The sequence below is a fragment of the Coenobita brevimanus genome, chromosome 49, assembly GCF_032717465.1.
Source record: "Coenobita brevimanus isolate Jiangsu-jjx chromosome 49, ASM3271746v2, whole genome shotgun sequence".
NCBI lineage: Eukaryota > Metazoa > Arthropoda > Malacostraca > Decapoda > Coenobitidae > Coenobita > Coenobita brevimanus.
In genome coordinates, this window is record NC_137002.1 from 22,442,819 (window position 1) to 22,466,455 (window position 23,637).

Consider the following 23,637-nt stretch of genomic DNA (forward strand, 5'->3'; position numbering starts at 1 on the left):
CGCACAGATAGGTTGTAACGAACGGCAACAGCACTTTCACAGCCTCACTGCCAAGGACTGGTTTCTCCTTCTTCACAGTAGTCCAGGTCACTCCTATACCCAGTTTTTTTTACTGAGGCGAAGATACACTTCGCAAGTTGGTGATCATTGGCTGAATGCAACATGTCCGAATAACATTCATTAACCGAAATTTCTCCCTCAGATATATGTTGTCAATTAATAATGCTAACGAGTAAAGAGATTATGAAGTAATGTTGCATCCAGCTAATCATCACTATGCATCTTCGCCTCGATAAAAAAAAAAAAAAACTGAGTATAGTGACTGTTTCATCATGTTGCGCCTCGCTCCTCTTGCAGATCTGGGATGGAAGACTCTTCTTCTGAGAGGTCTTTAACGTGGACATGGAAGGGTCTGCGCCCCCATTTGTATTTCTCATGCAACTCTTCATCCGGAATATATGTCAAACTCCTCACTCAACTTCTCAAGGTGCTCAACAATGACACTTTGTTCGTCCAGAAGCGTGGCGTCTTCATCTTCCAGAAAAAGGTTCGAAAGTGGAAGGGATGCAGTTTTCCCCCGCTCAATCTTTCCCTTCCACGACCTCAGTTTCGCCTTGAATGCCTTGAGCTTTTCTAACACATAGAGATGAGTTTTTTCTGTTCCTTCCATGAATATATTCAGCAAATTTAACACTGTAAATATGTCTGTTGGATATGCCAGTTTAAGCAACCACCTTGGTTCTGCAAGCCTTGATGCCAGTGCATGTTTCTTCTCGTTCAAGAAGATTTCAACCTCTGCACGCATTTCAAACACTCTCTGGAGCACTTTCCCTCGGGACAGCCACCTGACAGATGAGTAGTAAAGCAGGTGTTCATATTCCGACCCCATGTCAGAGCACATCTGACTGAACAGCCTTGAATTCAGAGCTGATGGTTTAATAAAATTCACTATTTGAATCACATCTTTTATCACAGAGTTAAGCTCAAGTGACAGTTTCCGGGAGGCAAGGTTTTCCCGGTGTAGCAGACAGTGAGTCATTATCACTTCGGGGTTGACTTGTTTCACCCTAGCGGTGAAACCCTGATGTGCCCCTAGCATTGCAGGTGCACCACCCGTGCACACACTGAAGCACTGATCCCAGCTGAGGCCTTCTTTCTTGATGAAGCTGTCAACCAATTGAACAGATCTTCACCTGTTGTCGTGTCCAGTCGTTTACAGAACAGGAATTTCTCTTACATGTCATTCTTCCCTTGGTACCGCACATATACCAAGAGCTGTGCATCGTCACTGACGTCAGTTGACTCATCCAACTGCAGGCTGAAGTTTCCGCTCTCCTTGATGGCAGCCACTACCTGTTCTTTGATGTTTTCCGACATCCCTTGAATCCGTCGGCTAATTGTGTTGTCTGACAGTGGAATAGTTTTTTTTTTTCTTTCACCGCATCATCTCCGAAAATAGTACAAACCACATCAAGGACTGCTGGCTTCACCAACTTTTCCCCAATTATATGTGGCTGTTTACACTTAGCAATTCTTTTTGCAACCAGATAGGATGCAGTTGTTGCTTGTCGAACAGAATACACTCCTGTGTTCATAGGGGTGTCCAACCGCTGACGCTGCAGTTGTTCTTCTTTCCTCTTGAAATACTGGCGGTCTTTCCCCGCCAGCGTCGGGTGTTTTCCGTGGAGATGGCGCTCGAGCTTGTTTTCTTTAAGCGACTCATGGCTGAGCACTTCCCCACATCTAACACATTGAGGTTTTTCGACCCCACGATCGATGAGAAGCGTAAACCCAATGTCAAGGAATTCTTCTTTGTACACCCGCTTTCTGGACATCACTGAAGAATCTGAAAAGAAATTTATACTTGCTTAATAATAAGTCAGACAAAAGATGCTGTTTGGTACCGTCCGCCAGGAGGGGAGAGGGGGAGGGGGCCAAGGAAAGAGGAGGGGAAGGAGCCAAGGAAAATGGAGGGTAGAAGGCCAAGGAAAGAGGAGGAGGGGAGGGAGCCAAGGAAAGAGGAGGAGGGGAGGGGGCCAAGGAAAATGAAGGCGGGGAGGGGGCCAAGGAAAGAGGAGGAGGTGAGGGGGCCAAGGAAAGAGGAGAGGAAGGAGCCAAGGAAAATGAAGGAGGGTAGGAGGCCAAGGAGGAGGGGAGGGGGCCAAGGAAAATGAAGGAGGGGAGGGGGCCAAGGAAAGAGGAGGAGGGGAGGGGGCCAAGGAAAGAGGAGGACGGGAGGGGGCCAAGGAAAGAGGAGGGGGAGAAGTAAAGAGGAAAGGGGGCAAGGAAAGAGGAGGAGGGGAAGGGGACAAAGAAAAAAGAGGGGGAAGGGAGGGACAAGGAAAAAGAAAGGGGAGGAGTAAAAAGGAGAAGGGGAGGGGACAAGGAAAGAGGAGCAGGGGGAGGGGTCAAAGAAAAAGGAGGGGGAGGAGGCAAGAAAGAGGAGGAAAGGAGGACAAGGAAAAGGGAGGGGGAGGAGTAAAGAGGATGGGGAGGGGGTCAAGGAAAGAGTAGGAGGGGGAGGCGGCAAGGAAAGTGCCCCCTTCCCCTCCTCCTCTTCCTTTGCCCCCCTCCTTCTCCTCCTCTTTCCTTGTCCCCCTCGCTCTCTAAATATAGTGAACGGTGCCTTTCACTGACATACTTTGGTGCAATATTTCGTCGGCAAGTGAAATAGTTTTTTTCTCATATTCACCTAGGAATTTTAAAGAAAGAAAGACTGAGTGAAAACTATACAGCACATTGCAATTCAATATACGGGTAAAAATACATCAACTTACCGACAGAAGATGAACAAGTTGGTAAAGAGTGTTTGCCGTTACGACCGTACAGCTCGAGTGGTGGCCTGAAACGTGCCTCCGCCCACAGCCATACAGCGTGTTAGTAAAAACATCAGCGGAAAATCCGTAGACTTCTGGCGGAATTCGTAGTAAAGAAAAATATATACGCGTTGTTGATTTATGTTTATGTACTTATGTATATATTTATCTGTATAAAAATATAAGAATGTATATTCAATGTTGGTATCCCTGAGTGCCATACGCGTTTGGTACGTGAACATCTCGTGTCCTACAAACGTGAACCGTCCACGTTCAGTCTGAGCCATGACTGGCCACTTTATCAGCAGTATATAACACGATCTCCAAAATCTTCAACCAATATGTAAATATATGCTGCAAACATCACATAATCGGGAATTGAACATGTTTGATATTTTGAGGGCTTGGCGACCCCAGGGTTGGGAGAGGGGGAGTTGGAGAGTAAAAGAAACTGCAGCATGGTTAAGAGATGTAATATATATATATATATATATATATATATATATATATATATATATATATATATATATATATATATATATATATATATATATATATATATATATGTATGTATATATATATATATATATATATATATATATATATATATATATATATATTCAGAGAGAGAGAGAGAGAGAGTGTTCATGAGTTAGAGAGAGTGAAAAAGAAACTGCAGTATGGTCAAGAAATATGATTTAAGGAGTGAGTGAGTGAGTGAGAGCGCCCATGAGTTAGAGTAGAAGAAAGTTCAGTGTGGTTAAGAGATGTGATTTGGAGAGAGAGTGTGAGTGGGAGTGCCCATGGGTTAGAGAGAGTAGAAGAAGAAATTGCAGCATGGTTAAGAGAGAGCCTATGATTGAGAGAGAGAGAGAGAGAGAGAGATGTGATTTGGAGAGAGAGTGTGAGTGGGAGTGCCCATGGATTAGAGAGAGTTGAAGAAGAAATTGCAGCATGGTTAAGAGATAGCCTATGATTTAGAGAGAGAGAGAGAGAGAGAGAGAGAATGCCCATGAGTTAGAGAGTAGAAGAAGCTACAGTATGGTTAAGAGATGTGATTGATGGACAAGTGACGATGGCAGGTCCAATTGTTACCGTGGCCACCAGTTCACAGTATAATTAAGCCTGTTGTTTATATATCATGTTGGTGTTGTCATTGGCCATACTCCTGTATCTAGTGTTGTAAGGTATATTTGGCAACACAATACCGGGTCATTCTACTAGCACGATTTATGTTTAAATACCATCATCATTATTATTACCGCCTTCATCATCATCAATCATCAATCATCAACCACCACCACCACCACCACCACCACCACCACCACCACCACCACCACCACCACCACCACCACCACCACCACCACCACCACCACCACCACCACCACCACCACCACCACCACCACCCACCACCACCACCACCACCACCACCACCACCACCACCACCACCACCACCACCACCACCACCACCAACCACCACCACCACCACCACCACCACCACCACCACCACCACCACCACCACCACCACCACCACCACCACCACCACCACCACCACCACCACCACCACCACCACCACCACCACCACCACCACCACCACCACCACCACCACCACCACCACCACCACCACCACCACCACCACCACCACCACCACCACCACCACCACCACCACCACCACCACCACCACCACCACCACCACCACCACCACCACCACCAACCACCACCACCACCACCACACACTACCACCACCACCACCACCACCACACACTCTACCACCACCACCACCACCACCACCACTCTACCACCACCACCACCACCACCACCACCACCACCACCACCACCACCACCACCACCACCACCACCACCACCACCACCACCACACCACCAACACCACCACCACCACCACCCCACCACCACCACACCACCACCACCACCACCACCACCACACCACCACCACCACCACCACCACACCACCACACACACCACCACCACCACCACCACCACCACCACCACCACCACCCACTCTACCACCACCACCACCACCACTCTACCACCACCACCACCACCACCACCACCACCGCACACTCTACCACCACACACTCCACCACCACCACCCCACCACACACACACACACCCCACACACACACACCCGCTACCACCACCACCCCCAACACCACCACCACCACCACCCACCCCACCACCACCACCACCACCACCACCACCACCACCACCACCACCACCACCACCACCACCACCACCACCACCGGCGACGGCTTGTTCCCCCTGGCTGTTTGAATCTGACGTAAATGTTTCTGGATGCTACCTTATCCTATCGCTAAGTAGGATAGTTAGCATGATGGTTGTAGTAGTGTATAAGCTGATTATCATACAGTTAATGTGTGGTGCAGTATTTATTATTATTATTATTATTATTATTGCTATAGTCAGTCACAGCCAGAATACTTAGTTGTGGTTACGTGAAATTCGAATGAGTCTCCTTGGTTACTAGTCAGATCAAACCCCCCCCGCCCCCCAACCTGTATACTAGGTCGTGTTTACGTGAAATTCGATGAGCCTTAGTTACGGGGTAATGTGAATCTCCTTGGTTACTAGTCAGATCAACCAACCAAACTGACTACACTTGGCTGTCAACCGAACTGAAATGGGTAGGGATCATTATCAGGTTAGAATTGGGATAGGGATCATTATCTATCTATTGCCAGACGCCTTAATCCCGTAAGATGTGGCCACAAACAAATCGCCTACACGTCGCCCTGTCCCCCGCCATTTCACTGCCCTGCATCCAGCTCACATCCCCCTCTCTCAAATACCTCTCCACTCCATCCCTCCATCTCATCCTCGGCCTCCCCTTCCACCTCACTCACTCACTCTCCACGCGAGTCTTTCGCTTCCCATCCCCACCAAATGGCCAAACCACCTCTGTGTATTCCTCCTAACGCTGTCTATCACATCCACATCCACACCAGTATCTCAGGCGACAGGGAAAGAGAAAGTTACCGTAGATAATGCCTGTGAAAGATGACTAGTTGGTGCACCTTAACTTGGTCCAAAGTGTCATCCAATTGCAGCTTATTTCACGTAGCAGGTGACTGAAAAAGTGTGTGTGTGACTACCATAATACAAAGATAAAGAAGACATGGTGTAGTGCTTGTAGTGGACAACTACATACATACATACATATTTATATATATATATATATATATATATATATCCATTATACATATATACATATAATATATTATACATTCACACATACTGTACATACATACATACAGATACATGCACACACACACTTTACATACATACTGTACATACACATGTGCATACATACATATATACATACATATACATGCACACACATTGTACATATATACACATATACATACATAATACATACATACGTACACACACTGTACATTCATAAATACACATACATACTTCGTACATACGTACATACAGTACATACATACCGTACATACATACATACATACGCATATACATACATACATATATACATACATTATTCAGCAGCAGTGCAATCAGTTTGTCTCCTGCTTCAATACTGTTATGTTCATAGTACTCTGAGATGGGTTGGCCTGGTGCACAGAATAACACATTGACTGTACATACATACATACATACATACACATATACATACATACATACACATATACATACATACATACATATACATACATATATAGTTTATCACATACATACATAGTACTCTGAGATGGGTTGGCCTGGTGCACAGAATAACACATGGCCTATAGTTCTTTCACCTTAACATGGCCCAAATTGTCGTCGTTGTACAGCTTACTTCACAGCTGATTGGCAGAAAAAGACAATGCTGTGGCTGTACATCACTCATAGCACTTCTTCGTGACTAGCTTGACATTTTTTTCACCTTAACTTAGCCCAGGTGTTGGTTGTAGCTTATTTCACATGTCTCAGTGGCAGAAAAAAACTGCTTTGGCTCTACATCCCTTTCGCTGCACGTCGTGACCAACACTGTACTCTGGTGGGGAACTATAATTATTGCAGCCTGGCATTCATGGTGGAGAGACGGCATTTTTAGGTGCAACCTATGTTCTCTTCATCCGTTCCCTAGCACCGATTCGTGACTGGCATCATATACTAGTGTTAATCTCTGGCTACTAGTCACAATTCAGAGTAGAGTGATGGCAGTTTTAGGCCAAGTTAGTGTAGAATGAGTATAGCATCACTGACATCATTCCTCTCAAAGACGGTAATTTTAGTCGTTGCTATAATTTAGTTTCAGATTTTGTTTCACACACTAACTTCCAAACTCATTAACTAGGTCTGATATGCAGAATGAATCGCTAAGCAAGATGTGTTAGGAATTCTCAAGTGTCAGTTGAAATAAGACCGGGAGTCTGCGTTGCCATGGAGATATTTGCTTTCTCGTCAATTTCATCTCTCCTTACTGGCTAACGAGAGAGAGAGACGTCGCTCTTATCCTCATTCCGCGGTGACCAGCATAAAAATGGCGATATTTCACTAACTTCACCTGCCAGCTGTGTGTTTTTGGTACAGGCGGGTGTGTATATGGTTATTACAACACTGGATCACTTATGTATCGCCTGTGTACCTGAACAACATTATTTAGGCCAAAAATAATAGTCTTTCAGTATTGCCAATTTAAGGAGGAAACGTACCATCCCAGTTACACTCTTAAGACAAATAAAAACAGCTTTACTTCCTAGTTTGTAATAAAGTGATGGTTTGTATGGTGTTAATATTACAAGTAACTATATTTGCTAGGGTATATCTCCTTTATTTTCTTATTATCCTGGTGGTAAAATCCACAGCTGGTCAACAGGTAATGCAGTGCTGATGTGGGAACTGTTGTGTGTCAGTCTGTGCTGGAAAAGGTTCAAGGTTTGGGTTGAACTGCTTCCTTCACGTCAGGTAATGTGTGTTTAAGCTGCAGTTATCATTGATGCGGCTGTCTGGCTGAACCCAAGTGAACACATGCCATGTAACAACATTAATTGCACCATCAGTTGGGTAAATTAAACCCGAGTATTTAGGAAAATGCTAGAGCACTGGCAGGTTCGAAGCATGGTTGGTGTGAAGTGGTTGGTGTGGTGGATGAAAGGAGGGTGTAGTGCAGAAAGGGAAAATAGGAGAGGATAGGCCAAGACTGATGCTGTGTGAGAACAGAACATTTGTTAGGGTAGGACAAGACAGGCCAGATGTCAGGCTAAGTTTGACTGTACAAAATATACCAGGTAAAGTGATTGGAAAGGCTCAGGTCAACTTATACCTGCTGTTTCTGTTCTTGGTATCCAAACCTGACAGTCTTTACTACAGCACCACCAAGCAATGCAACTTACTGTTTTAATGGTAATAGTATTTTAGCTGCCTTGATTTATTTCTGTGCTACTACTGTTAATTATGTATGCAGGAAGGAGGCAATTTATTGAGTAGTTATGTAGTGTGATTAAAACAGACAACCTATCTACACTAACAGCACATTAGGCAAACCCGCTGATTTAGTTCAGCCAAAACCTGTGCTGTATTTATAAACTGTTCTAAACATAAACTGTGTATATAACTGCCTGTATAGACGCTTAGCATCACTCAGGCAACTAACAAACACTTTACAAACTAATTAGTCAATATTACAGTGACAAAATATGACAAACAAACCACCTGTCATACTAGATAACTTATGGCGTTGAGTTTATACTGTAGATTAGTTAGGATCCTTTATAAATGCCAGCCTGACGCTCTCACAACACCCACGGGCCATAGTTATAAATCATCCCAGGCCTTAGTTCCTCTCTCTCTCTCTCTCTCTCTCTCCCTTGCCAGCAAGGAGAGGTGATCTCCATGGTAACGCAGACTCACTGCCTTATTCCAACTTTTATTTCGTAACAGATCTACCTTTATGGTATTGATGAAAACTCCATGTTAGTGATGGGAAGGATAAATATTAAGGTGCAATATGGGAAATAAATCGCTAAGGAGCAGGTGTTGCGGAGTCTCCTGTGTTCCCTATAGAATTCGCTCTTGTCACATCAAGCTGAGTAAAATCGTCTGGAGGTGGCAGGAATAATAATAATAATAATAATAATAATGATGATGATGATAATATTAATAATAATAATAATAATAATAGTAATAAAACTATATACTCCTTCTACTCAAATTGGCCTAAAATTGCCACTGTCCACCTTGAGTGCTGAGTTATAACGGTAGGTCAGCATTAAAATATGATGCTAGTCACGAAAAAATGCGGTGGCAACGATGTACAGCCACAGCATTGTCTTTTTCTGCCACCGAACCGTGAAATGAGCCGTGAACGACAGACAGCCTGGGCCATCAGTCAATCACGTAGGCTTCGTAACACCCATCCTGTAGCGATTTATTCTTGCTATATATAATACCTTAACATTGTCTTGTTTGGTAATACCATATACAGTACATGTAATTATGGTTTATATCTATACATAAATACATTGGACAAGCGTATACATTCCCAATGAAACATAACATTAATAAAGTGTACGAGTAGTAATTGTAGATGTTAAGAGTGTGTGTGTGTGTGTGTGTGTGTGTGTGTGTGTGTGTGTGTGCGCGTGTGTGTGTGTGTGTGTGTGTGTGTGTGTGTGTGTGTGTGCGTGTGCGCTGTGAGGGTATTGAATTAATAAGTGCCAGTATACACGCATGTGATAATTAACTCCATGTTTAATTAATAGGTATACATGCTTATTTCCTCTGTCTCATTTCAGCACATTCACTGCCATCCCCACGCCCACACCAGCAGCCTGAGCCGTCTCCGCAACACACAAGGACCTGCAGGTGAGTTAGCAGTGTACACACACACACACACACACACACACACACACACACACACACACACACACACACAATATTTCGCATCGCACAGCAGCTGAATCATTTTGAGCAATTATTTAGGCCGCTTTCACAATGTCTGTTTTCTCGCCGTGACCCTGGCTGCCACGGCGCCAGTGTCACGGCTGCCTTCCATACAGGCAACGCTTTGCACCGTGCCCAACACGGTTCAGCCTGCTCTTGTTCTGTGTGCACCCAGCAATGGATGGAGATTGATCGCAGGCAACGTCTGAAAACACTACATCCTTTCCATTGCACTTTATTACCATTACTTTTTTGTGCTAAGCTAGAAATGAATTAGTTTTTGGCTATCGCTTCAGAGATTAAGGTGTGTGTTGACAGATGGATTGACAAAAAGATAAGCAAATAGATAGATATGCAAACAGATATAAATATTTAGGCAGATAGACATAGATACAGTAGATAGACAGATAGATAGATAGATAGATGGAGAGAGGGAGAGAGAGAGAGAAACCGAAATACAGGACTGAAGTGTTGTTAAACCTCTTTTTAGCTAAGCATTTCAGTCTAAACCAGTATCAACGAGTGCTTTACTTGAGAGAAACAGATATTGCCTATATTTACCTGCCAGACATCTCGGTGAAAACTCAGTGCTATATTAGTCAGTATGTTAGCCACTGCATGAAACTAATGGATTTTTATTCTCCCCCCCCTTCTCCCTCCCTCCCTCCCCCCCTCTCTCTCTCTCTCTCTCTCTCTCTCTCTCTCTCTTTATCCATCTATCAGTCAATCTCCTTCTACCTGTCTATACATGACTAGTATTAAACCTTGTACAAAAATGAATTACTAAACATGTACTCCAGAAACAGGTTTAATCACAGCGAGGATACTTAACATCATATATTTAAGGACACAAATTAGGTGGCAGTGAAAGAAGCTTAAATAGGAGAATATGTAAAATCATTAATTCAACTGTCAAAAGAGAAAATCAATGGTGAATGCAAGAAACAATGCAAACACGATCGTCAAAACAGAAAAATATCAGTAAATTGAGATAATATTTATTCAAACCAATGCAGTAGATAAATGAATTAATAACTAATACTAGAGTACATAAATAAGTAAATAGTAATAATAATAATAATAATAATAACAATAATAATAATGATGATACTACTACAGCTACTACTACTACTACTACTACTACTACTACTACTACTACTACTACTAAACAATGATAGCAACAACGACAGTCACAACTACAAAAAAAAATCAACATCTGCAATAACAACTACAACAACAATTACTATAACCATTTCTACAACAGCTACAACAACTACAACATCAACTACAACGACAACAACAACTATAACTAGAACGGCACTCATTGGACTGCATCTCTCTGACAAGGGCAACGTAATTCCCAAACCACTCTTCACAATGGGTTAGGTTTTCTTATTACTGATTAGGGTTCAAGAAAAAATGTTTTCCTGATCCAGAATTTGTAATGCTACCCGGATAAGCCCTAAGAGTTAATCGATTGTTTCCTGGGACATGGACTATATACCCACCAAATTTGGTCCGAATCTCTTTTAGTTTTTGAGTACCCTTGCTAACAGACAAACTAGCAAACAAACATAGGCGAAAACATACTCTCTTGCGGATAGAATAACTATCATAAATATGTCAGCAGGACTCTGTGTGTGTGTGTGTGTGTGTGTGTGTGTGTGTGTGTGTGTGTGTGTGTGTGTGTCCACGACTATGTATGGAGATTGTCACGTAACAAACGTTTTCAAACCATATCTTTTTAAAATATTATTCTAGCTTCATTCAGGCAATTTATTTCAGCTTATGAAACATCTCTCGTCATAAAGAAGTAAACGGAGGCTTATGTACCTCTAGTTCAAAAAATATCTTCCAAATTTAATGAAATTTAGTATTAGAAAGAAAAAGCTATAGTAAATCCTACAGTTAAATAGTACCTGGTGTAGTAAAGAAAAATGGTATTATTAACTCTACTGGCCAGTTGAACCGAATATCACAGAATCTGCTGCAGTCTAAACTGAGTGCTTAAGTTTGAGTTGGCAAGACGGGCTTGCCTTGCCGACTAACAGCTTATATTTCTTCTGTCAACAGGCTAGAGAATTACAGTATTTGCATTGTTAATCTAAAGCGAAAGGTTTATTTATTTTGTGTGTGTGTGTGTGTGTGTGTGTGTGTGTGTGTGTGTGTGTGTGTGTGTGTGTGTGTGTATTATTATTATCATCATTATTATCATCATCATTATCATAATAATAATTTTTATTATTATTATTATTACTATTATTATTATTACTATTATTTATCAATATTAGTATTATTATTGCTCTTAATGATTTACACAAAACACGCACACAGACGTTTGGTCACATACGAGGATGTAATCATAGCTACCCAATGTTCCTCGTCTCTCCTCCTCCTTCCCCCCTTCTGTGTCAAGCCTAAAGCAGCTATCACATGGGGCCACTGTACACAGGATGCAGAACAGAATGTACGTCCAAACCCAGCTTTCCCTATCACACAGCGAGCGTCGACGGCCACCTTCTTCCTAATGAAGTTCACCCCACCCAGCTGGCCACAGCCAAGGTCTTTTGTCACGACTCCCTAGTAGACGGTGTGTTTATCAACAACAACAACAGCTGTGCAACTGCACCAACTAATGACTTTTGCAATTGGTTTTGCAGTCTTCATCCTGCACGGGCATGCAAGAAGAAGAAGAAGAAGCCTCTGCACGAAAAAGGAGGAGCATGAGCGTATTGTGGAGTTCAGGACAGCATCAGTGCACGCTACTCAGCCATAACTAGGAAAAAAACTATAGAGATGAAGGAGACTACAGAGTTTTGTACAGCGACAGTGAGCGTGGACGCCCAGGAGTGGGTCTAATGACATTCCGCATTTGTCAATCCACGGCATTCGCTTGGCAGCAGATTTGGATGTCCAGGGCAAATTTGGGCATCCACTGGTCCCCATGTGATAGCGGCTTAAATGTACTCATATAATCATGAGGCCAGGATTCTAACAAAGATGATTAGTGTCTGCAGAAGCCCCGACCAGGGTGAAACGTTAAACATAAGAAAAAAAAGTCTTGATACCTCTAAATGGAGCTTTAATTAACCATACCCTATACATATTGGATGAAGTATTCAAATTAATGAACTACTGCTCTATGATTTCCAGGACTGTACTTCATAACTCAATACCGATAAAAGTTTTTTGTGTGCCATATGACAGTTGGCTACGTGGATGATTATATATATATATTTTTTAATTTAACTTGGCTGAAAATTGTCACTGCCCCATTTTGAATTTCGAGTTACAGCAATAGATTAGCCCTTGGTTTTGATGCTAGTCACGAAGAAGCACTATGGAATGGATGCGGAGTCGTTTTCTGGTCTTTCTTTGCCACTAAGCTATGTGAAATAAGCTGCAAAAGAACGAAAATCTGGACCAGGTTACGGTGAAAGGACTATAAGAAGATCCTCTTTACACTACTGTAACCTAATTCCCTGAGAGGCTGAAGACATTTAGGCCAGTATTCTTATCGGTGAAAGAGCTTCCTAACATCTCTTTCTACGAGATTAATTCTATTTTGCATATTTCACCTCATCGCCCTCTGTGTTGTTTAGACCGTTCTATTATCGCCGCCTTTTGCATAAATGACGGGTAGAATTATGTGACTCAGCCGGATCTAGAAATAAATTGCTAAGGAAGAGGTGTTAGGGAGCTTCCTTAACCGACGAGAACATGGGCCTCTGTGTCGTAGTGCAAGTGGCTTTTGCAGTTGTCGTAACACTTGTTCCTGAGCAATTTATTCTAATTATTACATCTCAGAATCCTCTTGCATGTTAATGAAGCGAACTATGTTGATATTAAAACGATATACACATCTGTAGAGACATTATGACAAGTGTGGAAAAGAGGTGGATGGAAACACGGGTGAAACAGAGGTGAGCTTTATTCCAGACCAGTATCGCCTGTGGCTTCTTCCGAGGTACTTCAGGAATACCCCTGAAGAAGCCACAGGCGAAACCGGTCAGGAATAAAGCTCATCTCTATTTCACCCGTGTTTCCATCCACCTCCTTCCCGATGTACACATCATACAAGACAATGTTAGCGTGAAATATGCAAAATAGCTGGCTAAAAGAAAGAGTTACGACGCCTACAACATGACTAGTAATACGGCTCTAGTCATCTAGCGTACGAAACAGCGTAATATTTGCATTGGGTCACTTGTTTACGTTTCCCGCGCCGTCACAGACAAGGGAGCTTGACCCTGGATGAAGCGCCTGATCTGTGAGCTTTTCTTGGTCAAACAGTTAGAGTCTGTAATGAACCATTTATGTATATCATAGGTGCTGGTGGTGTCATCAGAGTGCAGTCTCTCACACAGGTCACAATACGGCCTTGAGGTCCCATCCCAGCCATTCGCCACTGTGTGAAATCGCTTCCACCTGAAAAGTTACTCAGCATAGTATTACACTGATGATATTGTTAAAAACTACTGATTTCTCATCTAGGTTAAAAGAGCATGATAGGGGTTATAAGAATACAAAATGGGAGGGTAGATATAGTTGGCTGCTAACCCATACCAGGCAGCTCGTGTCCAAGGATATAAAGATATGAATGCTTTACGAGGCTCAGGTAGGATGACTCAGAAATCCACCTCCCACCCGTCAAATACTACAGATAAAGTAGGCATAAACATTAGAAGGTAAATCACTTAGAATATTCATACAATGATTATATTAGTAAAAAAAAAAACAAAAAAAAAACTGTACTATTTTCCTGTATAATAGATATGATTAAATATAAACTTAATTATATGCAGTTCAACATGCCCTTGCCTGCCACACACACTAAGAATCTATGAAAAATACAACCTAGCCTCGTTTGGGATGCAATCTCTGGGATGTTCAACCTCCAAATTCTTGTTCGTGAAATTAATTTTGTTTTTGTTCTTGAAGAACAGATATTAACTGGATTTTTTTTTTCTGAGTTTTACGCCGTGTCCCCCTTTTCGATAACGGCTAAGGCGTTGCCCCTGGGTAGAGGATTTTGGTTTTGGAACGTGTAGCACTTTATGACCGGATGACCTTCCTGATGTCTACCAGTGACCCTTGGGTGGACTCAAGTCTCAAACCTCCGACCCTTCGGTCATTGCGCTCTAACCCACTGGGCCACGGCTGCTACAACCAGCTAGGTGACAGGAGAGCGCTACCTCTTCCGGCGAGGCAGCTTACCCGGGCGTGGCAAGAATTCACGACTCTTCGGTCTCCAGTCAGGCGCTCTGCCACTGAGCTGCCATGATATTATACTGCTTTTACTCTGACTTGGCCTAGAATTTGGCTGTAACAATAGATCAGCACTAGAATATAGTGTCGGTCACGAAGAGGTGGTATGGAAATGATGGAGAGCCGTAGCATTGCCTTTTTTTTTTTTTTTTTTCTCTGCCACTGAACTATATGAAATATAACTCAGTGGCAGAAACAGGGTTTAGTGAGGTGAGAAGACAGAAGAAAGAAACGAGATGAAGTAAGGTGGAGCGGCCTGGGACTCTACTAAGCCTGTATTCAGTTCAACCCAAGCATCACTGAGCCTCCTTTTTCTAGTGGGAGGTGATGGCGACCATCATCCATTCACCTGATGTACTGCTGCCTATTTCTTGCTCCACCCTTATCATTCCTTTTCTGTGTCTGCCTGCCACTCTCCCTATTTCTCCCATCTTTCCTGTCACTTTTATTACTCTTCTTTCCTTTTCAGGTGGTTTTTACATTAAGTGACAAGCCAAATGGTTTCCTGTAAGCCAGGAAACCATTTACAACACTGGGTGGTAATCAAATAACCAACCCATGTTTTTTCCCTGTGTGACAAGTGGGTAGGCGGAGGGTCAGTGCCCCTTCCCTTAGAACAACTAACTCAAAGACAAACGGCCACCATTTACAGATCGACAGACGTGAGAAGACCAGGAGAGACATTGATAGAATAACTGTTTGACGGCCACATACTGTGCGACAGGGCAAACGAGAAAAGGAGCAACACTATAATGGGATTTCTGATCAGTAAACCATTAAGCGGTAATACTAAAGAATTCAAGAGTATAAATACTTCTAGGCTAATTAATAAAACTGATTAAAAGTTAGTAACTTCAAGTTTATCTCCAAGATCAGCTTATATTTAGGAAGAAATTAAACAAGTTGTAGGCAATATCTGTTACAAAGCCACAAAACCTCATGCATTTGTGATAGAAGTTTTTAATGTAAAATACTGCATGAAAATGGTAGGCAAGACTAATACTGCATTTTGAACTGGGTAAACAGAATGCCAGAGGCAAAATCTTGCGGATATTGCAAAAAGAAGTTGTAGCTTGAAAAATATCTTCATTCAAAAGAAAAAGTTCAATACAGAATTGGGGGGGGGGTAAAGGTGATACAATGAAAAAGATTTCAGTCTCACTGAATCACATTCTGGCACAGTGACAGACTTGACTGCTGAAAAAAGTAAATATTAGAAATAATGAAATGGGTAGAAGTCGTCATGATAGGTTCCAAAAGAGAAAGAAAAATAACATTAAAGAAACAGCCAAACCTCGTAGCAGTGAGTGAGAAGGAAACAGAGTCTAGTTCATTTTACAAAATAAATTCTCACAGTTGGTGGGTAAATAAGGTACCGTTACAGAATTAATAGAAAAAAACAAGGTACGTGAAGCACATCTAGAAATTGAAGGCAGGAAACCTCGAACAACACAACGAGTACATAGGAACTTATAAAGAAAAGAAGGATCATTAGTGTGAGGCAATGAGAGATCCATCTAAAGCAGCTGATTTAAAGGAAAGCACAAAGATAAAGAAGGTATCAGAAAACTTAACATGAACAGAAATGAAGAAACATTAAGGGAAAGAGGCATGGTATTGGAAAAATATTTTGTTTTTAATGACAAATAAAAAATTAAGCAAAACCTCACAGTGCAGCATCACGATCGAAGAATCAGTTCAGGATGGGGAAATGGAGGAGACGGTGATTTCCAGCATTACCTTAGAAGAAGTAATGCAGTCTGAGAGGTATGAAAAGGAGTAAGGCAGGAAATGATGACGGTCTCGCCACTGATCTCATTAAGGATGCAGCTGACTTTGTACTGGATGAATTAGCAATACTATTTACTAAATGCTCGCAAGTAAAAGTAATACACAGATCTTGAAAACAGTCTACTATTCCGCTTTACCAAGAATGCATTATTAAGTACATAGTCTACCATTGCCAGATTAGTTTCTGCTGTATACAGACTTTTCATTATATATATATATATATATATATATATATATATATATATATATATATATATATATATATAATATATATATATATAATATATATATAATATATATATATAATATATATATATAATATATATATATATATATATATATATATATATATATATATATATATATATATATATAATGTCTATCTGTTTATCTATATCTATGTCCATCTATCTATCTATCTATCTATTAATATAATTTGGCCTACACTGGATAAAATCATGCAAGATGCAGTTCATATTCCGTGATATTTAGTCGACAACTTTCTGTATTTATCACTTAAGTGACTGAGAAACTTTCTACACGTATGAAACTTTTATGCACGACGTTCATTAGTTTTGAGAACATATTTGATTCAACTGAAACAGCAGCAGGGATGAGGGCAACTCGAGGACAATGTTCAGATAAAAATCTGTTAAAAGGAAGATATTTATGGAGATGTGCTGCCATCATTAATTTCCATGTCGTTGTCTGTGTTGTGGTGTGGAAAGAAGTAGACGAACATATATGTTGTGGTGTGGGGACAGGGGTGGTAAATAGTTACTGTGTTGTGTTGTGGGAACAGAGGTGGCTCAATATTTGTCTGCACTGAGGTGTGGGGAGAGAGAAGGTTAAATATTTGTCTGCGTTGTGGTGCGGAGATAGGAGTGGGTACAGGAGTGGGTGTATATCTTACCTGAAGTATTCATTGTAGGCGGTGTCGTTGTGGTGCAGGTACAAGAGGTAGTCAGCTAGGGCCTTAGCACTCGGGAAGCTGAGGGCGTTGATATATGAGTGAGGGGGCGCCAGTGCTGAGTAGTTGGCCAGCCCGTACACCACCGGTACCACATCCACACTGAGGGCAGGACAAAACAGGTCAGCCCACCACAGTTCTGTAGTTGTAGGATCTAGTTCAGAGAGGCTGAAGTAATAATGGTTCAGTCCATAGACATTATATTTGGGGGAGGCGGTGGCTGAATCGGTAGAGAGGCGGCCTGCAGTCCTGATGGACCCAGGTTCGAATCCCGGCTGGGGCAGGGAACGGTTTAAGGATTTGAATTTCATAGAAGCAGACTTTCCTGATCTACCAGATGACCCGCCGACATGTCATAAAAGTACCCCCGCTAATACCAATACACCAGTCCTGTATGAGACAGCCCTAGCATGTATTCAATATGGACGGTGAGTGTTAGCGCCGAAGTGGTGACATGTGGAGGTGTAGGAGGACTACTGGGCCTTGGGATAGGCTACTGCCCCCGAGATATAGGCCCTGAAGCCTTTGCCCAGAGTCGGACACAAAAAAAAAAAAAAAAATGGATCAGTCCAGAAAGATAAAGTTAAAAAATGGATCAGTCCAGAAAGATAAAGTTAAAAAATGGATCAGTCCAGAAAGATTACGTTAAAAACCGATCAGACCTGCAAAATCATTTCTGCATCAGCCGAGAGAGGTTATATTACCCTATCATTTCAGTGAGGTTCAACTGGATCAGTCTAATGAGATAATACTAATGGGCCAGTCTAATGAGGTATTATTAATAATGAATCACTCCAGAGATTACTATTATTATCAATGGATCAGTCCAGAGATTATATTAATAGCGGATCAGTCCAATGAGGCCAGAAAAAAAAAATAGGCTCAGTGCAGCTGCTTTACAGTAATAATGGATCACTTCAGCACGATAAAGATGAAATAGTAACAGGGTCATTTCAAGTGTCTGAAACTGCTGCCTTACAAAAATAACTCTTTGTGGCAGCGGACATCGTTCAATATAACAACGCCACAAAAATGAGTTCAAAGTGTTCAGTATATCTAGATGACTATGACAGTGGTTCAGGCCAGACTAGATATGACGGCAACAATTTAGTTATGCCATTATAACTACTGTTCTTAATTCTGAGGGACAAGAGATGTAGTAGTCAGCAGTAGGTCAGAAATTACCAGCTAAAAATGTAAAAGAACTGCAGTATTTATAACATTCCAGATTCGGCTTATAATCAGTGAATATCTGTCTCTGTCCATCTCTCTGTCTATCCATCTATCTATCTTTGCAAATCCTTCTTTTAATACAGTACATTGTAAACAAGGAGTGGGGTATTCCCTAGCTGCTTTATTTACGTTAAAATAAAGTTAGATTAGGCTAAGTTAAGGTAAGTTAGGGTAAATTATGTTATTTTAAACTAAATGCGATAACGGACAGAGTTTGGGGCTGTACACCTCCCCCCGTCCTCCATATTTCCTAAGTATTAAGAGAAACATTTGTGACTGAAAAGTCACAAAGAAGACCTTCACAATCCAGTCAGATAACGCCAAAGTGCACACACACGCGCGCGAGCACACACACACACACACACACACACACACACACACACACACACACACACGAGCGTGCGCGCGCATGATGATTCCACCCTTCACCTTTCCATTCGGTTCCCACAACGTCCATCCCAGCAGTTACTTCAGCAAACAAGGGATGAGGCTATGCCACACCTAATGTTTGACTTGGTTCGTATCTCTGACTGGGGTAAAAATAATCTTGTTGTTTCTAATGCATCGAAGACTCAGTTTTCACACCCATCAACAAGACAAACTCTTCCACAGGAGTACCCACTAATGTTTAATAATATCCAGCTCAAGCCTGCATCATCCATGAACATGCTTGGGGTTTCATGCACTCGGGATTTATCTTGGAAAGATTATATAACATCTCTTATAAACTCAGCTTCCAAGAGATTAGGTGTGCTAAGCTGACTCCGTACCTTCTTTACCCCTGCACAGTTGTTGACTTTATACACGGATTTTATTCGCCCCTGTGTAGAGTACAACTCTCATGTGTGGGGAGACTCCCCACATACAGCTCTTCTCAATAGGGTAGAGTCAAAGGCTTTTCGTCTCATTAACTCTCCTCCTCTTACTGGCTCCCTTCAACCTCTGTCTCTTCGCCGCACTGTTGCCGCTTTATCTCTTTTCTGTCGCTACTTCGATGGTCACTGCTCCTCTGAACTGTCTGCTTGCATCCCTCCACCTCTACGACGGGCGCGTAGCACCCGTCTAGCAACAAACTCTCATCCTTTTTCTGTCCAACTCTCTAATGCAAAAGTTAACCGTTACTCCCAGTCCTTCATTTATGCAACAGGTCAACTCTGGAACTGTCTCCCTCTGTCTGTATTTCTGACTTCCTATGATCTCCAGTCTTTCAAACGCAGTGTGTCCAGGCATCCCGAAATGATCGGATCTTGAATTTGGCTCACTTTTGTATTGTTTTTGTTTTTTTCTTGGAAGGAATTGTTTGCTGGCTCCTAGCCTTTGGTTCCTTCTTACTCGCATAAAACACACACACACACACACACACACACACACACACACACACACACACACACACACACACACACACATCGGATGGGGCCTATAGGGTTTACATCCGAGGAAAGGTTGGGCATTACAGCTCACACAAGTAGCAAACCTCGAGTTCCCATGCTTCCAATAAAAAAAAAAAAAAAAAAAGATGACAGATGGACGAAGTAGATTTTCATTAGCATTTTATAGCCAAGATTAGTAAGTGGCAATAAATACTGTACAAGTCTTATTCTCCTCCTCTCCCTACCTTAGCATATTGAAGAACTTCTCTGTGACGTAGTCCTTACACAGAGAGTTCTCAAAGGACAGATAGAACTTGTAGTCTTTCTTGAGCATCCCGATGCACTCGTCGTGTTCACTCCTTGGACACTTCAACTTGCCGCATCTCCCGTACACGTCCACTTTTAACCATTTCTGCAGCGTTTTCACCAGCCTGCACACACACACAAATACGCTGACTGCCACAACTCATTAACTCTAGCCCGAGGATAATCTGCAACACCTTCCATCTCAATTGACTGCAAGTGTGGCCTTATCAGACTAGAGGGTCAATTAATCAAACTAACCAAGAAGACTCGTACCTGTCTCATTACTAAGGCCTTGCCCACACGATCAGTGAGAACTTACGGTGTCAAGAGAACACAATCCATAAGTTTCAAAGCTTGGTGACGAAACACGTTATAAATAGTGAAGCAGAAGAAAGAGAGGTGTTTGAGCTCATCAAGTCTACACAGTCATTTGCCACGCATTTCCCCTAACTCAACTCCAGCACCACAAATGTTCATTGATGGTGTAGACGAGCCCTAAGGCTCATAGAATTTCAGGCAATCAAGACAGTATTGCAATTACTGGGGTGGCTCATTTCTGTCAGGTTAAATAAAGCTTCTCACCACACACTTCCTGCTACCTAAATGCATTGCATCTTAAAATGAAAAATGTGGACAAAATATAGATAAAACAATGTACTGTTCCAGGTAACTAATGTACTACTCTAATGATTACTTATCACTTGACAATGTTTGTAATTCAATGTTTTTTTTTTCTTATGTCCTTTGTTTTGAATGAATGAATTATGATCTTGTGTACTTTTCTGCTTGAGACAAAAGAAAGATCACTGCTGTCCACTCACATCTCTCTACCGCTGGCAGTACTACAGTGAGACACAAACCACGCTGCCATCTTAGTCTTGCCCTGGGCGTAGTTGCGGTGGTCCTCTGGCAGAGGGTGGCGGCGACGATACACCCTCCCGTACCTGTAAGCCAATAACAACAACGCCACAGTCCCAGGCAGTGCACGCAAACCGGCAACAGCAGTACACTGTTATCATCAGACAAAAAAAACACAGGAATCACTCACAAAAGAGGGAATTCCGAGTCGACTTTGTACGTCATCGTCCAGTTGAAGATTTTGTTGTAAGGCACAAGGTCAGCAAACACATGTGCAGGTGACTCCATCAACCAGAACACATAACGAGTATGAGGCCACCTGCAGGAAATGTACACCACCATTAGTTCTGGATATGCTATTTTAATTCATAGGTAATCGGTGGGTGCAAGAACTAAGTGTTAATAACAGTGGTTTCATCTTTATTACATTGCCTTTTTAGTCAACCATGATAATGGTGCACTACAGGTATTACTTGACTAATGAAATATGTATATGCTCCCAACCAACATTAGAATTGTGCCCAGCGACATCTTAGCGACTGATGACCTGCGTCTGTCATCATTACTACTGACATAACTTCGTTATGGAAAATAACTGACGTTCCTAACAGTACTACTTTCAACAGCACTGCCAGGATGAGAAACTATTTCCATTACTATCACTCTAGCCACCATTACCATTATTGCATAACTCGCTGATATTCTTAACACTACTGCTTTCATCAGTACCACTAGCATGACTTACTGCCACCTCAGCCACCACTACAATTACTACAGCAATTTGCACTCGTAAGTCCTCTGTGTCGAGGCTAAAGGATAAAGAGTTCAGCATTTATTGAGATATTGCATGAGTGCACAGACTTTTCTACGGCACATAATACAGTATGTCAGACTGTATAATCTCCTGCAAAAATTTTCATGTCACTGCTCTGCTCTAGTGCATGTTTTTCATTTGGAAAACTCCATGTATATTTTTTAAAGGAACTATGAAGACCCAAACTATTATCAGGAAATGCCTAAAGAAAACCCAGTTGGATAATGTCAAGTGAGTTGAAATATCAACATTGTGCTTGACCTCGGGGTGGGGAAGGTCTTGTCATTAGATCGAACATGCCACAGTAGGGCGTCAATCTCGTCGGGCGGGAAGCGGGTGCGGTTGGAAGTGGCAAAGCAGGTATTTACACGACACTTGGCTAGCAGGAATGGCTCACGACCTAACCCATAGTAAAAGTCTTTGGAGCCGAACGCCTGCAAAGATAAGATTAGGCAATTAGGATAAGGCATATGTGAGAAGTTTTATTTCGGTGTTAAAGATTCAAAGTTAAAGTTTGCCAAAAGATACAATTTTCTCTTACAATGATTTCAGTGATTTACAACCACGTCTGACACAGAAAGCTGGACATTATGTTTTAGCTTGTGATGTTATAAAATTCTGTTGTTCCTGCCATGGTCATTTGCAGGTTATCATGATTATCTTGAAAACTTATATTCTTTAAGGGATGACTTGAATTCTGTCAGAACCCAAGGTATTATTTGCCTTTGCCTCTTCTTGAATTGTTTCTTTAGGCAACTTAATATTTTCATAAGTTCTCTTAGATATCAGTGCATTAACCATTGTCACGTATCATAAATCAGTATTCTCTGTGTTTAATAAAATTTTCTATTTTTGGAAAAATTTTATCTACTAACACATTTGGAATGGATGATGTTTATAGGTTAAAATTCCTTCATGAGTTTAGATAATATTGCTATTTTTTATACATATCAAATGTTTGCCTTTGCTTAAGTATTTGCTTGTATTTTGATATTGAGTTTCCTAATTCGTGTAACAGTTACAATAACAACAAAATAATATGAATCATGTATCGATGGCCTCTCAGAACTGTAGGCATTTTTTTTTTTTTTTTTTTTTTTTTTTCATATGGAAGGAAGACTGACCTAAAGGCTAGAAACCCGCAAACTTTTCCTTCCAAGAAAAAATAAAAACAAGATAATAGAGAGCCAAATTCAAGATCCGTTTCAGATACCTGGATACACTGCATTTAGATGATTGCGAGAGAAATATTTTTCGTCCGAAACTATGAGTAAACCTCTCCAG

General features: G+C 41.8%; 2 protein-coding genes across 2 annotated transcripts in view; both read right to left on the reverse strand.

The window, feature by feature from the left end:
- Positions 1 to 445: 445 nt before the first annotated feature.
- LOC145399555 (protein FAM200B-like) lies at positions 446 to 1,377 on the reverse strand. The gene is made up of 2 exons (XM_080272152.1): positions 1,238 to 1,377; positions 446 to 1,166 (listed from the first exon to the last, which is right to left on the reverse strand). The coding sequence occupies exons 1-2, from the start codon at positions 1,375 to 1,377 to the stop codon at positions 446 to 448; spliced, it is 861 nt and encodes a 286-aa protein (XP_080128278.1).
- A 12,577-nt stretch (positions 1,378 to 13,954) lies between these two features.
- Positions 13,955 to 23,637, reverse strand: part of LOC145399556 (alpha-(1,3)-fucosyltransferase C-like) — a 15,297-nt gene continuing 5,614 nt past the window's right edge. The window contains exons 4-9 of the mRNA XM_080272153.1: positions 22,615 to 22,787; positions 21,730 to 21,858; positions 21,503 to 21,625; positions 20,621 to 20,806; positions 17,716 to 17,874; positions 13,955 to 14,171 (exon numbers count right to left, since the gene is read on the reverse strand). Coding sequence (XP_080128279.1) covers positions 13,955 to 14,171; positions 17,716 to 17,874; positions 20,621 to 20,806; positions 21,503 to 21,625; positions 21,730 to 21,858; positions 22,615 to 22,787 — 987 coding nt within the window. The remainder of the gene's footprint in view (positions 14,172 to 17,715; positions 17,875 to 20,620; positions 20,807 to 21,502; positions 21,626 to 21,729; positions 21,859 to 22,614; positions 22,788 to 23,637) is intronic.